The following is a 14352-nucleotide window of genomic DNA, read 5'->3' on the forward strand; positions in this document are numbered from 1 at the left end:
GGATGACGACTACGCAGTTACGAAAGCCCGCGGCCAACGCGGTGTTGTACGCGGCGGTAAACGCTAGAATACAGGCTTTAAAGACACAAATAGGCTCGAAGCGTTCCGGCGTTGCTGTCATTCACGTACGATTTCAACTGATGGCTGTGGCGATGCGGACTCCGCTGCTTCGTTTCGGTTGGACGCTAGCGCCGTTCTTGCTCTTTTGCGTCGCACATTTGCGGCGCTCCTCGCTCACCGAGCTCCGAAAGTAGTCCGGATTAACCGATGTGCGGCCAAATAAATCCGAATTAATGAGAGTTTGATTGTATTTAATAATGCAAACGCCAGCCGGCAGCATGCACCTTGTTGAGAAGCGTGCTCGCTGCCGCCCTTTTCGGCGAGATTTTCCCGCGAAAGCCGCATTATAATCGGTATTTCGTCTCACGCGGCTGCACTATAAGCGGTATGCGTATACATGGAGTTCTACGGAAGGGTAAACGGGAGTCGGAAAAGGCCGCGTTGTAGCCAGTTCTGCACTATAAACGGTTACGTTATAAGTGATCTATACTGTATTAGTAACCATTCTTGAGGTTTATACCTTTGAGGTTACACAACTGGCTATGAGGAATGCTGAAGTAATGAAGGGCTCCAGATCAATTTTGACAATCCAGGGTTCTTTGACATGCGAAAGCTGAAAAACCTTTAAAATGTTTCTTTCATCTCCTTTTAGAAATTTCCCGTACTAGTATGACTTGATGTATTACTTGCCATAGGCAGGTGATGAAACTTAGGGAGGTAAAAACCGTAAAAAAAAAGAGAAATTCAAATTGTGAGCAGGCGCTTACTGGCGATATTAAGGAACCTTGAAATGGCAAAATGCTTTCAATCTTTAACAATTGTGAATTTTAAAATATGGGCTTTGACTGCAGTAGTACTTCCTTTCTTTTTGCTTGGTCCAGTGGTGTTCCAGTGGTGGTTCAGCCAATTTAGGATTTGGAGAAATTTTTGGAGCAGGAAAAATGTAGTTCTGGAGCAGTTCAGGAGCAGCCCCACCAGCATTTTGGAGCAGTTGTGGAGCAGAAACATTGGTCTTTTTTGAACACTTGGAGTAGTATAGCAGTAATCTGTAGCCATTTGCCAAAGCTTGTTATTACTGTATAATCAATAAGTGCTGCCCAACAGTGAAGCAAGACACAAAGCCAACAGTGACCAATTAGGTTTTCCTTCCCACGGACGCTATACCATGCATGGTATGTTGCAAACATTTTTATTTGGGTAGGCAAGGAACTTAATTTTCTAAAGAATTAAAAATTTTGTAGGCTAACGAGAACAAAGATTTGCACCTGGGCGCAAGACACACATAAAATTACAAATGTGCTAGAACAATTGGCACCATCATGCACAAGACAGAAAGTGATGGCAAATGTCTTATGTGCATTCCAAATGACAAATTATCGCACTAGACGAAATGTGTATTACACCCAATAACAATGCTAGAAGCCCGCCAAGAGACTATGCACTTATGAACGGCACCAAGATGAGATGCCTCCATACGATGTGTCGCGAAGATGGTGATGGTGGTGGAGAACAATGTTCGTACCATCCCATACACTCGCTTTCGTTGTGAGTTGGTTTGTCGGCTTCCCATGTGTCGTGTGGCCTCTGCGAACAGATATGAGGCGATTCGGTGTAAAACCGTAACTTTTGTCACCAATACCCGACCGACCTTTCGAAGCACTACTGATTAGGCCTTAAGGCCAAGGAACTGTGCCATGGCGAAAATTGGCAGTTGGCCGATATGATCAGCAAGCCTTCCACAAGTCGTTGCAGAAAGCTTGCCATTAATATGTTTGTATGAGTGGCTAACAGGCGACCAGTTCCGATATCAAGCATACGTGTTTTTGACAACCGTAGAAGCCGGCAACTACTGTGATCGCACATAGAAGTTCACAGATTAACAGAAATTTCCTAACTGCATTTGCAAACGCGTGAATCTGCATGCATTAACACGCATATGCGATACAATCTGCATACCCTCCAGTGGCTAATTGCTCCTGTATTTTTGCACATAGGCGCTCTTTTCGTCGCCGTTCCCTTTGTTGGCGTCGGGTATAGGAATTGTTTCGATTGGAGCTGATGACCCGGACGACCCTTGTACCAAGACAGGCATGCTTCATAATCAGATGGTGGTTTTGCCCCGTAACAACTCCAGAATTAAACTTTCTTTTGTTCCGAAACCAACTGAGCGCCCTTGGTAAGGCTGCGTGCAATGCATCGACCTCCACCGAATATTTCACCAAATAAGTGAAAAATAGAGTAATAGATAAACGAGTCACGAAATAATTATTTGAATGTTCACAAATCGATTCGTATAGTTGAATACAGTCAACGTCCGATCTTTCGGACTCCCTAGGGTGCGAGAAAATGTAAAAAAAAAACGAATGCATGCCTTTTACTGCCCCCCCAAGAGCTCAAATCGCCACGGGCACTTCCAAAATAGCTCTGAAGCCAGTACACTTATTAGGCGTATGGTCCTCGTACTGTGACAGGAGACGGCGGGTGCACACGTGTATAGTTAAGGAATACATACTAGAGAGTTTTAGAAATGGGGCCTCAATCACCCTGAGGCTCCAAGAAGATAGCGGGCCACAACTGAGCATGTGCAGAATGCAAGGCAGCCCTTGGGTCATTGCGTTCGAGACAACCCAAAGACCCTAAGCTCGAGAAGTAGCGTGGGTTCCCAAGCCTCCTTGGGTGGCTCGCGCAGCTGATGAGCAGTCGCGTGATAGCTAAGAGAGACATACGAGCTGCAGCAATCCAAATCTCCTATCGCTAGCTCAAGTTGGTTGCAGAGCAAACTTGCCGTGTTCCGGGTGATTTTTGGCATTTTTAGAGGCAAGAGACTCAAGGCAACGCAAGAAGACGCTAGCTGCGCTCGGGTCAGCGTTCCTTGACCCCCTCCCCCCTGCCCCATTCTAGCTTAACTCTTTCCGTACCACACCCATTGGGCACCGTTAGCCTCTATCGATGGTTTGAAACGACGCTTTCAAGACCTTCCGCGCCGCTCACGGACATACTGCGCTATCGGACGTGAAGGAGGAGAACTATATTTTAGTTTTCTAAGCAGTTCGATTTTTTCCTGCGAGGCAGTGATTTTTAAACGCGCTTAGAAGTTTCGCGATCGTCAAAGGTGAACAAAAAAATGGCCACCCGCTATCGATTGTTTGAAACGCCGCTTTCGAGACCTTCCGCGCCGCTCATGGACACACTGTGCCATCAGACGTGAAAGAGGAGAAACTATATTTTTGTTTTCTAAGCAGTTCGCTTTTTTCCCACCAGGCAGTGATTTTTAAACGCTCTCCGAAATTTCGCGATCGTCAAAGCAGAACGCAAAAATGTCCGGCTCCAGAAACGGCAGGCGTGCTTCGGGAGATCGCAGATATTGCGATCCCGCTGCCTCTGCGGCTGATCTTATCAATACATCGAATAGCAGCAAGTCAGAGGACGCTGACTTTTCGTCGAACTTTAAGTCTGAAAGTGACGACGACGCAAACCAGCCCGGAACATAGGCGGCCGCAGCCCGGCACGCCCAACTGTAGTGCTTGCAGTTAAGTTTTTGTAGCGGAATACCTGTTCAATGAAAAATTTTGATTTTTTCGGAGATAGTGCCTAATAGACGGCAATACATTTTGTATATCTCATCATTTTCGTAACACTTTTTTCTTAGTAGATACAAGCGCGTCTTTACAAACTTTGTTCAATTTTATCAGACAATCTTGATTTCAACAATTTATATCTTTTTTTATGACATACATCTCGTTAATAAAACTTTATGCATGAAAAGTGCATTCATTTTGCTTTTTCTTTATGTATTACATTAAATATTAAGTGCAGTAGTTCCTTCAGAAAAAAAAAAATCTGCCGTAACATACAAAAAACACCTATTTTCCGCATGGTAGGGAAAGAGTTAAAAAGTGCAGAAACAAGTCGTACAAATGATAAAATGGTCATTTTTTTCTATTATAAACATTTCCAAGGCTTTTTTAAATTAAAAATGCATTCCTTTAGGTTTCACTTGTATATTCTTCTTGTTTTTTCGCTTTCAAGCGCCTTCTATTCTCACCACTGAGGCGTCCAGAGCGCGCAACCCAACGCTGCTCTTGTCCCAATTCTAAAGCTCTAATGCTCCACCGAACCCAAGAGCAACCAATGCAACACGGCTTGGGGCCCCAACGTCTTGGGGCCCCAGTTCTAAAGCTCTCTACTGTGTTCCGTGACAATTTCCTCTCCCCACTCTTTGTATGCTTCACCGCAACACAGTATTATGCAACACGTCGTGCTTTCCAAGCTTCGAAGCCATTGGTGGGGACTACAAAGGCTGCATCAGCACCATTGATAACGGCAGGGAATTGTTTTAATGAAAACACCGCACCGAACAGCGAGAAGCTTGGTAGCGAACGTCGAAGTAGCTAGGCCTGTTGCGTTGCCACGGTGGTGGCTACGGCTGCCAGCGGACCTGTGTGCGAGAGCGCTTGTTAGAGGTGGCGGTGGTGGCTTCGATCAATGCCGTTTCGGACTTGCGGTCATGGAAAAACGTCTGGAAAATCAAACGGCGAAGGGTTTTTGCATCTGAAACTTCCGACGTTCTTATATATTGACTCTAGGGGTACCGTGGCAGTGTCGCAAAGGCATCCGAATTATCGGGCGTCCGGAAAATTGGTCGCTGTCAAACCCTACTGAAAACATTGCACTGCCTTGAAAACGCGAAAATACTGCACTTTTGCGCAGTTGGCGCAAATGGCACTTGAGTGGGCGCAGCTAGGAGCAGGCAAGTCGAACTGTAGCAAAATGGCGTAAATGGCGCACTTGGACCACCCCTGTTGGTCTGAATAACCTAATACCGGTGTAAACATGGGGAATGCGGGAGATGGAAATTCAAGATGATAAGCAACACGAGAACAAGGTGAGAGCTGGAAGCCAACATTTCGACAAGTGGACTTGTCGAAACAAGACAAGTCCATTTGTCGAAACGTTGGCTCCAGCTCTCACCTTGTTCTCGTGTTGCTCACCGTCTAATACCGGTGTCACATGGGTACTTTTGATTGCAATTGAGCCCAATCAAGATGAAATTCCTCAACTGCAATTGCCTTCCTTCCACAGCTTGCCCAAAGGAGTCAACTGCGATCAAGAGATTCAATCCAGATCAAGCTCAACTTGCTATCAAAAGTGCACTGTGTGACCCCCGTATAAAATTCACTCGAGTAATCAGAACCTTGAAACAGAGTCAAACAGAATATCTAATCAGCTGCAGTCATGATCCCCATGATCAAGGAAAGGTGGCAACCTTTGCTAAGCGTCTGTGTGAGAGCAAGGGCATAAAACACACATACAAACGCACACACACATGAACGCACACAATAAAAAAGACAAAAGAACAGAAAACAATAAAAATGTACTTGTACCTAAAATAGGGCACTCAGAAAAAAAGGAAGGGTTAATGATCGAGGGTGTCAAATGGCCCCACAAGGCCGTCGCACCTGCAGAGGTGGCAATGGTCTCCCTCAGTGAGGTTGTGGCAACTATCACAAAGCCCCACTCCACGCTCACAGCTGCTGTGGTTGTGGCAGCCACAGTCAACATCACATCTTGGTCCTGTCCAGCCCAAGTGGCAGATACACCGAAAATCAGGCGCCTCCGAACAATGACCATGAGCACAATGCTCAGCACACCTGGAGAGTTGAAAGATGAGTAGAGAGACAAGTTAAGAGATTAGAGAGATCACTTGGAGATGATCAAAGGATGCACTTATTAAGGTTAGCAATAATAGAAACATGTAGGGATGTGCGACTCTCACGCGTCCCCTGATGGTGTTTTCCCCACATGGCTCTCGTCTCCTGTAATCCGGCGTCGCCGCGTGGCGTTACGGCGGCAGGTTATTGCGAGAGATGGCGCAAGTGTCGCGCTGCTGATGCCACCTAACGGTGGGGTGACTTGGGCGCAAAAGGAAGAAGGCGCTTTTCTCTTGGAAGTGAGGTTGGTGAATGATGCGGACGTACCGTGCGTGCGCCGATCCATGCTTCGTGAGACTGTCTCGCGAGGCTAGGAGCAGGGCATCGGTATGGACGAACTCGGATCATTCGAATGCGCCACCGTTCGCGTGGCCGTACACGTGAATGATTAGGCGTTGGTGTCTAGCATAGGGCGAACATATTCGCTCGCTATCCAGTCGAGGTGAGTCGGACTTCCTTGATTTGTCGCGCGCCCATGTGAATGTTCTATGCGTAGTAATTCGGCTAGCGTACATTAGTGTATGAAAGGTGCAATAATGCCCTTCGGATTATTTGCACTACTGTGTTGTCGTTCCTTTGTCCCAAGAGCACGTGTGAGAACCCACAAACACAAACACAGATAACCGAGATTCACTTAACCTCTTGGGAGCCATACATAGTACTTTATCAAAATTTCTGAGAACATAAGAAATTATTCATGACATTTTTACACACATCTATATGTGAATAGAAAAGCCCGTAATGCAGATTTTTATGTTTTTGTCTCCACAGCCCCAGTATGACAAAGTGATAACAGATGCTTCAAAACTAAGATATTTGTTCGCAGCTCGAAGTCACCACATTTGCTCAAGTAAGCTGTGCACTGCAATTGTGCATCAGTGCACAACGAGGAGCAACATGGGCACGAAAAGACAGACACTCAACCGAAAACATACAGAAGACCTACCATAGAAGGACAGTGCGTGCTTAGTAGGTGACGCACTGCACACAATTAGTAATGGGACAGGATGATCAGTACCACGCAACAGCAGATACCACATGTTTCAAAGGAGTGCCACTGGTTCTCCCACAGCAGATCGTTGTAGTACAAGCATTGGGGAAAGTCTGATGAGTCGATACATTGTCCACTCTGCTGCTGTGCTCCTGTGACTAACTTCATTTTGTGAGTCATGAGCAGGCAGCTGTCCTGTCCTTCCTTATGTGTGCCAAGTTTGCACCCAACATTTTTTATATTTTATTCCATGAAAATTAACAATGATTGACTAGCCCATCAGTAAGCAGTGTAATGTTTATTTGCATACAAAACCAACTTTTCTACCACTGTGTCTCAGTGGTTATGGCAAGCTGCTGTGGCCACATTCTGATGGCGGCAGAAAAAAAAAAAGCTCATGAACTTAGATTTAGGTACTATTGCACTCAATATGAGTTACAACACGGGCATACACCTGTCAGTTCTTTCGATAGTAAAATGACAAGTGCCATTTTTATTGTAAACAGGGTGCTACTAGTAATCGGAAGGTGTTCAGCAATTTCTTTGTGTAGGCACTGCCATGCAGCAAATTTGCAATGAGGCCTTTGCTAGCATGCTCCAGGCATGTTTAACGCATTTGCGATACAATAACTCATTGTGGTTTGCATTGTAGGTTTACATCAAAGGAATTCCCATTAGCTAAAACTTTATGCTTCAATTCAATCACTGTATGAACCCTCTGATCCTAGTACTCACTAGGTGAGAAAAAATATGTATTTGACAAAAGCGGTAACATCCTTTCCACATAGGAGTTCAGATGACTTTGAAACAGACAACCTTAGACTCAAACATGACTTGAGCACTGCTGCGGTGTTCCTTGCAAGCAAAGCGCAACCCATTTGAAGCTTTCATATCTACATTTTAAAACGTGTACTCACAACACTGTAAGCAAAACAATCACGCATAAATAAAATAAACAGATTGAATTAATTAAATGGGTATGAACTATTAACAGTTCCCATGTGAGAAGTTTTTTAAAAGAACTAAGGTGTCTCCCGAAGTCGAGGGACCATGCAAAGACAACTCGTTTGGTCTAATGGCCCTACTGGCGAGAATGATCCCACACCTAAACTGTTACATGCGCATTTACCTCTCACGGGATAAGCATGAATATATATGGATAGGTGCTCAATAAAACACAAACATGGTTTTGTGGGAGTTCTAATATGATTGCGCATTACTTGCACATGAATACACCGGAACGCAGGCTGTAACGGCGCAAGACTGACTAGACTATGGTGACTCCAGATATCCTGAGGCCGAAGTTGACGAAAGCCAGGCTGCCACACTCCTCTATAATATGTTTCAGTAGTTCCTCTCAGCACTGTGAAAGCTATGGTACTAATCAAGAAATTAAGAGGGCGAACACATTTTAAAGGTGCCCTTCCACGTTAGCAGCGACCGCTGCAGAGCAGGCGGCGGCAACATCTATCGGCCTTAACGAGCTGACGATAAGCCACAGAAAGCACCTGCCATAAAGATGAAAAACCCTTCTGTTGTCTGGAAGGAAACTGGAAAGCAAAACTCTCTAAGCAATTAATAGAAGATTGCCCTTAAGCAAAGTATGGCCCTGAACACGTCATTGGTATTCAGGAAAACATAACTTCACTATTTCTTCTGCTTCAGAGTAAAAAAAGCATTTGATTCTATTCAACAAATATTCTATCGATAAAAAGTATTTTCCAGACCTTCGTATTTGAACTGCATTGTTATCAATGCTGGCATGCTAACTTGGTGTTCCCTTTAAAAAGACTAGGCCATACTATACATTTCGATTCCTAGGCACCTAAGTTACTGATAACTAGCAACATTCTTGTTACGTAATGTGAGTGGACTCCTGAGCATGTGCAGCACTACGTTTCTTTGACAAAATTTGTAAGCATAAAACTTTGTGTTAAATTTTCTGATATTCAATATTCGACTTGGTATTCAGCATCTTTTTCTAGATTCTATTTGATATTAGATTTGAAATCTACTATTTCGTATTTGCACACCCCTAGTAATAAGTTGTCTGAGCTGTATTATGTACAGTTAAACCTGGATATAACGAAATTGACAAATTCCCTAAAAACTTCGTTATAAAGAGGATTTCGTTATATGGCACAAAAATTTAAAAAAAAAGCTGATCACTTTGCCGACAATCATGCACCTGCGTTTAAAACCTTCGAGTCACCCATTACTGCCTTTTAAATCATCGCTGCCCAGGATACAAGCATACCTTGCGTTTTGCTGCAAAACAGCGCCGCTGATGGGTACGTTTCGTGCTCGCATGTCCATAAACCATGTGAACACAGCTTTGTCGACGTCGGCGAATGTTGATGACTTCAACTTCTTGCCATCCGTGCCACGCTCCGCAGCGCTGCGAATTGCATCTTTCGCGTTTAAAATTGTGGACGAAGAGCTAGCTGGGATGCCAAATTTGGCAGCTACGTCTTTCTTTCTTTTTTTTTTTGGCCTCCAGAAACGGCGCCCAAGATGGCCATTTTGTCCTCAAGAGTCAATATCTTGCGTTTCTTCGTCGAAGCACTCATCTTTGGAATATCACACCAGGTACATAATGCGTGGACGCGTGTCGTTTCGCACAAGCGCGAGGCGTCGGAAATGAAGAGCGAGTGACACGATGGCGTCGTAGCATCGTATAGTGTCACCTAGTGTCAGTTTAGTGAAGTGAAGCGCATAGATTTGCACAGTAACCAAAGAGTGGTGCTGCCGGCGCTTTAAAAAAAAAATGTTTTTTTTTTCGGCAACATCAACTGGAAAAGGAGAGTGCCGGCTTGGCGGGCTAGGCCAGCTGCAGCAAGCAGTGGGATCAGGTTTGAATGAAGGGAGGGGGAAAGGTCGCGCCCGCGGGGGCAAGATCGCCGGGTTGAGGGATGCAGGCCCGCCTTGCACACGCTCGCACGCATGCACACGTGCGCTCGATCTCGCCTTGCAGTCGCCGTCAATTCGAGCGCGCCAAGCGCGCCACCGCCGCTTCGCATTCTGTCGCGGCGGAGAAGGTGCTTCCGGTTGCTGCTCGCGCAAAAATGACAAAATTTGGGACGAAGTCTCTAGGTTGTCGGCGGGCAAAATTTGCTATTTCGAGGGGGTCTCCCGCTGCCACTTCGTTATGTAGAGGTCTCAAATACATGTGCTTCTATAGAGTAACGGCGGGTAATAGAAAAACTTCGTTATATCCAGGAATTCGTTATATGGAGGTTCGTTATAAGCAGGTTTAACTGTAGTTTCAATATTGACACGTACACATGTTTATCTTTCACCGGTGGCCGCTTTCCACCGGCTAACAAATGTTAAACGTTATCGCTCCGCACAGGACGCGCCTGTATCGGAAGTTTCTAGAACATTATCGATGCTTCTTTCCGTTGCCTGTTTTCACCAACGCTTATGTTATCTGATTGTATGACCGACGCGAATTGTCTAGAACTTTCTGGAAGACACGCGGGCATCAGGGATTAATCTGGAACCTTCGATGACTCAGGTATAAAAGCCGACGCACTTCGCCGCTGATCAGATTTCGACGACCGCCGACTGTGTTCGCCGCTTTCGTTGTGCTTCGAGTGTACCTTGCTTTTGTGGGCACAGGTTCGCCCAATAAAGAATCAGTCTCGTCATACACAGTTTTACGACTGTTTACTTCAGCGCCACTACTACGTGACAATATCGTATTCGCACATAAATAACGCAACCACGGCCGGGATAACGTAACACTATTCCACTGCTTTTATTCTAAATCTGCCATTAGCCCTCCGTGATAGCTCTAAATGCCCTCTAGCTGCCATGCCACACCCATGGGCGAGTCTCGTCCATAATCATACACCACAATCAAGGTGGTGTTCAATTGCGAGTTTTGAACGCAGCTCCACACGTGGTAGCGATCGCAGTGGATCCTAGTGGTTTAGCTCACTGCAGTTTGAAGTGACAGAAAAAATTAAGAAAAAAAATGCATTATACTCATGTCAAAACGCCAAATATAACACAAAGCACGTTATGAGGCAGGAAACTTTAAAAAGTAAGAACATTGTGTCATATTTGTGCAAATAAGGTAATTCAACTTACGTTTTATGTCTAGGCCATTTGGGAAAGCGTTTCACATTGTAGTGTCATAGAAGCGTTAAACGTGTCCAAGAAGCGTTAAACGATGCGGAATAGTTTTTGTTGCTTATAACAGACCGCTAGCACAGATTTCTGCATGCAGCATAACTGCAGACATGTCGCTTGCTCTGTCTTGCTGTTGTAATATAAGTGGCTTTTGCATTCTTTTGTGCCCACGCAAGGATCATAGATAAAGTAAATACAGTGTAATTTCGTTGATACGATTCTGCATAATACGTTTTTCGGGGATGTCTTTTTTATATATATATATATATATATATATATATATATATATACGATTTTTTTCCTTACATACGATTACTTTCACATAATACGATTTTTGGATGATACGTTTTATTTTCCGGTTCCCGTGAAGATCGTATCAACAAGATTCCACTGTAGTCAATTGATTGTAACTCAGTATAGAGACTTCTATCCACGATCAACTGGTTATCACAAAAGCAGAGCACTCCCAAGTTGCAAGAAATAACAGCAGGGTTCTATAAAAAATTTTGGGTCGTTCCATTCGATGACCTTAATGTTTATCGCAGTTGTTTACATGGGCAACCTGCAATAAGAGTTCTACCTTATCGCTGCTGCACATGTTAATCGCGCATATCAATTATTTTTCAAAGAAAAATGTCAAGTCACGGGGAATGGTCTATTCCCAAGCATGTGACTGCAAAGATTAATCACTCAATGGACAAGGTAAAATATGTAACAAAGTTAGCTTAAACCTCCAATAAACGTGCCGCGGCTACGACTGCAACGCACGGCTTCGCTTTCAGCACGTTTCTTGCTATTTCTTTTCTTAACAAATAGCAATATTGGAACAGTTGGTGAAGAACAGTGGAGAAGAGCGCTTTATCGTACTTGCTGAGAGTGGTCAGCTGAGAGTCTGAAGGTGCCACTCTGTTAAGACTGCGTTCTAGACACTCATGTCACCTGCTGTTGCTGGTATTTCGTTGGTGCTTTGGTGATTACGCTTGAAAGAGTGTAAAGGGCATGTTCGTAGAGTGCATATGGAAAGGTAGCATCCGAATGCATCTGGCCCTGGCTCAACAATAACAAAACGAAGTGCTGGTGGCCGTGCAGCCAAACAATTTGCTTGCAGCTCTTAAGCAACTTTGTCCATAACTACAATACTGTGCACAATGATGCATAAGCTAACTATAATATCTTCATACTGCACTCTTACGTGTAGAAAATTTCTGGCTGCCAGAAATACAGACACGCATCGCTTACGATCGGCAACATGTGTCAGCCGTGCCACCCACCTGTGCCTACCGTCTTTTTCGCACATAACCCGCCACTGTGTATAACCCACATCTCCAATTACAACTGCCTAAAAAAAAAATAAAGAAAGTATAGCTTGCGGACATAACTGCATACAACAACGCTCATATCTTTGCATAAACAGTCTTCATTCGTGGATGCACGACTCGTCCACGTTCCACATCGCATCTTCACCCAGCGGCTTTTTCCCCCCCTCTTTGGCGATGCTGATAACCTTCAGCTTCTGCTGCACTGTAAAAGACGGCCACTGAGCGCAGCTCATCATGATCTGAGTTCTAGTTTGCCGGTGCCGGTGTACTATCGCTATTGCCGCCTATGCTTTGCTAACTACTAAACGCAAAATAGCGACCCGTAAAGAGGAGGAAAATGAGGGACCATAAAGGAGAGGAGAAGGTTCAATACATAGGGATGGAGAGAGAGGGTGGGGTTCCCCTGGGGATAATGAAACGTTAAATGGCGAAGTACCTTGCCTTGAGGTCTGGCTTCACTGGCAGCTTGGTGCGTGCTGCCGTGAAGCCGCACCTCAAGGCGAAATTTGGATATAACCCGCACTCCGACTTCACTGTTAAATGTTTAGAATTTTTGTTGTGGGTTATACGTGAAAAAATACAGTGTTAACAATTTCTAAGCTTTATACGGCCTAGAATACACATATTTTTGTGTGCAAGGCCAGCTAAAAGCTACATGCTATAAAGAACGTAAATAATCTCCTATTACAAGAAAAATTGTAACACCGTGCTTTTAGAGTGCAGCAAAAGCCTGCAAAGTGCTTCTCAAAGCCCAAAAGACCGCATCACCACCTGGCAACTTCAAGAGAAGCTCGAAAGCTGTGGAGACACGTGCACAGTCCTCGTTTAGCCCCATCTCTTATTCAACCATCGTGGTCTGGTGTACGCAGAATGCCAGTTCTTTTAACACTTTAGGTGCCCGCAACAGCCTGCATGGCCATGCAAGCACTGTCACACCCGAGACAGCATGATGGAAGTGGCCACAGCGACCCAAACATGCCTGGAGCATCTGTATAATTGCTATCACAATAAAAAGAACAGAAGAGATATGGCGGATATAGATTTGCAGACTCTGCAGATAGCAGCAAGGATGAAAGAAAAAAAGAAACTTACGTCTTAACACATGTCATGGTGCCATCGCCTTTGAAGCCCCGGTTGCATTGGCATCGATAGCTATGGGCAGTGTCGTAACAGGTAGCATCTGGGTGGCAGCGTGCCAGCTTGAGCTTGCACTCGTTCACATTAGGGCACTGGGCGTAAGACCATGATGCTTCCCGGGGGCCCCCCAGCGAAGGAAACTGCTTGCGTACACGCTCTGAGCAAGTGCCTGCGCCAATGTAAAAAAAATTTCAGCACCCATTTTACAGGGGGCAAACACACCACAGCTGTCTATATAATATAAAGAAGCAACACTGAAGCCATCCCAAGTGGGGCGTAACAGCTACATGCAGACAGGCCTCACTGCAAAGTTCATTTCTAAACAAAACGACGCAAAACTTCCAAAGTCAACAACCAGCCACACTGCACAAAACAAGGAATAAAGGCACTGAGACCACAGCCAGAGTGGAAGAATTAAGGGACAACAAGCTAAGCGAAAAAAGCCGGCGGCGTTTGTAGCAGCGAAACTTCCCAGCGTCACGTCTCGCGTACAACAAAAATCAGGTTAGGTGATAACCTCTGATCTGTACGGTGCTATTCAATGAAGCTAAAATAATTGCTTCATGTAACGTACATGCAATGGCTACAGCAACAGCTGAACACTACACAGCAAGTGCTGGGCTGGGCATAGGCAAGTTCTTCGAATCACAAGTAAAATTTTTACATGTTGCAGTCTTTTGTCACATTTTTTAAAGTACAGTCCAAGGTGGTTCCGAAGTTTAAAATAAAAGGTGTGCTTCAGATCCAGTCAAAGAATTTGCCACTAATTAAACTCAAGAAGATGATGCCAAGATCAACTTCTAACTGCCTTCTTTGCAAGCACTCAATGAACCACAATGTTGGGAGCACATACATATTCATCCTCTAGAGATGATAATGCTCTGATAGTAGAAATATGAACGTGCATAGGGTTAAACAAAAGGTTTAATTCTGGTGTTTTATGTGCCAAAACCACAATCTGATTATAAGGCACCCAGTAGTGGGGAACTTCGGATTA

At 44.7% G+C, this 14352-nt stretch overlaps 1 protein-coding gene across 1 annotated transcript in view; it reads right to left on the bottom strand.

Moving 5' to 3' along the window:
* The window catches only part of LOC119436983 (multiple epidermal growth factor-like domains protein 8), a 169403-nt gene that overhangs the window by 113394 nt on the left and 41657 nt on the right, over positions 1-14352 (bottom strand). The window contains exons 12-13 of the mRNA XM_037704034.2: positions 13311-13524; positions 5520-5711 (exon numbers count right to left, since the gene is read on the bottom strand). Of these exons, the coding sequence (XP_037559962.1) occupies positions 5520-5711; positions 13311-13524 (406 nt within the window). The remainder of the gene's footprint in view (positions 1-5519; positions 5712-13310; positions 13525-14352) is intronic.

Source organism: Dermacentor silvarum, chromosome 1, assembly GCF_013339745.2.
Source record: "Dermacentor silvarum isolate Dsil-2018 chromosome 1, BIME_Dsil_1.4, whole genome shotgun sequence".
Taxonomy (NCBI): domain Eukaryota; kingdom Metazoa; phylum Arthropoda; class Arachnida; order Ixodida; family Ixodidae; genus Dermacentor; species Dermacentor silvarum.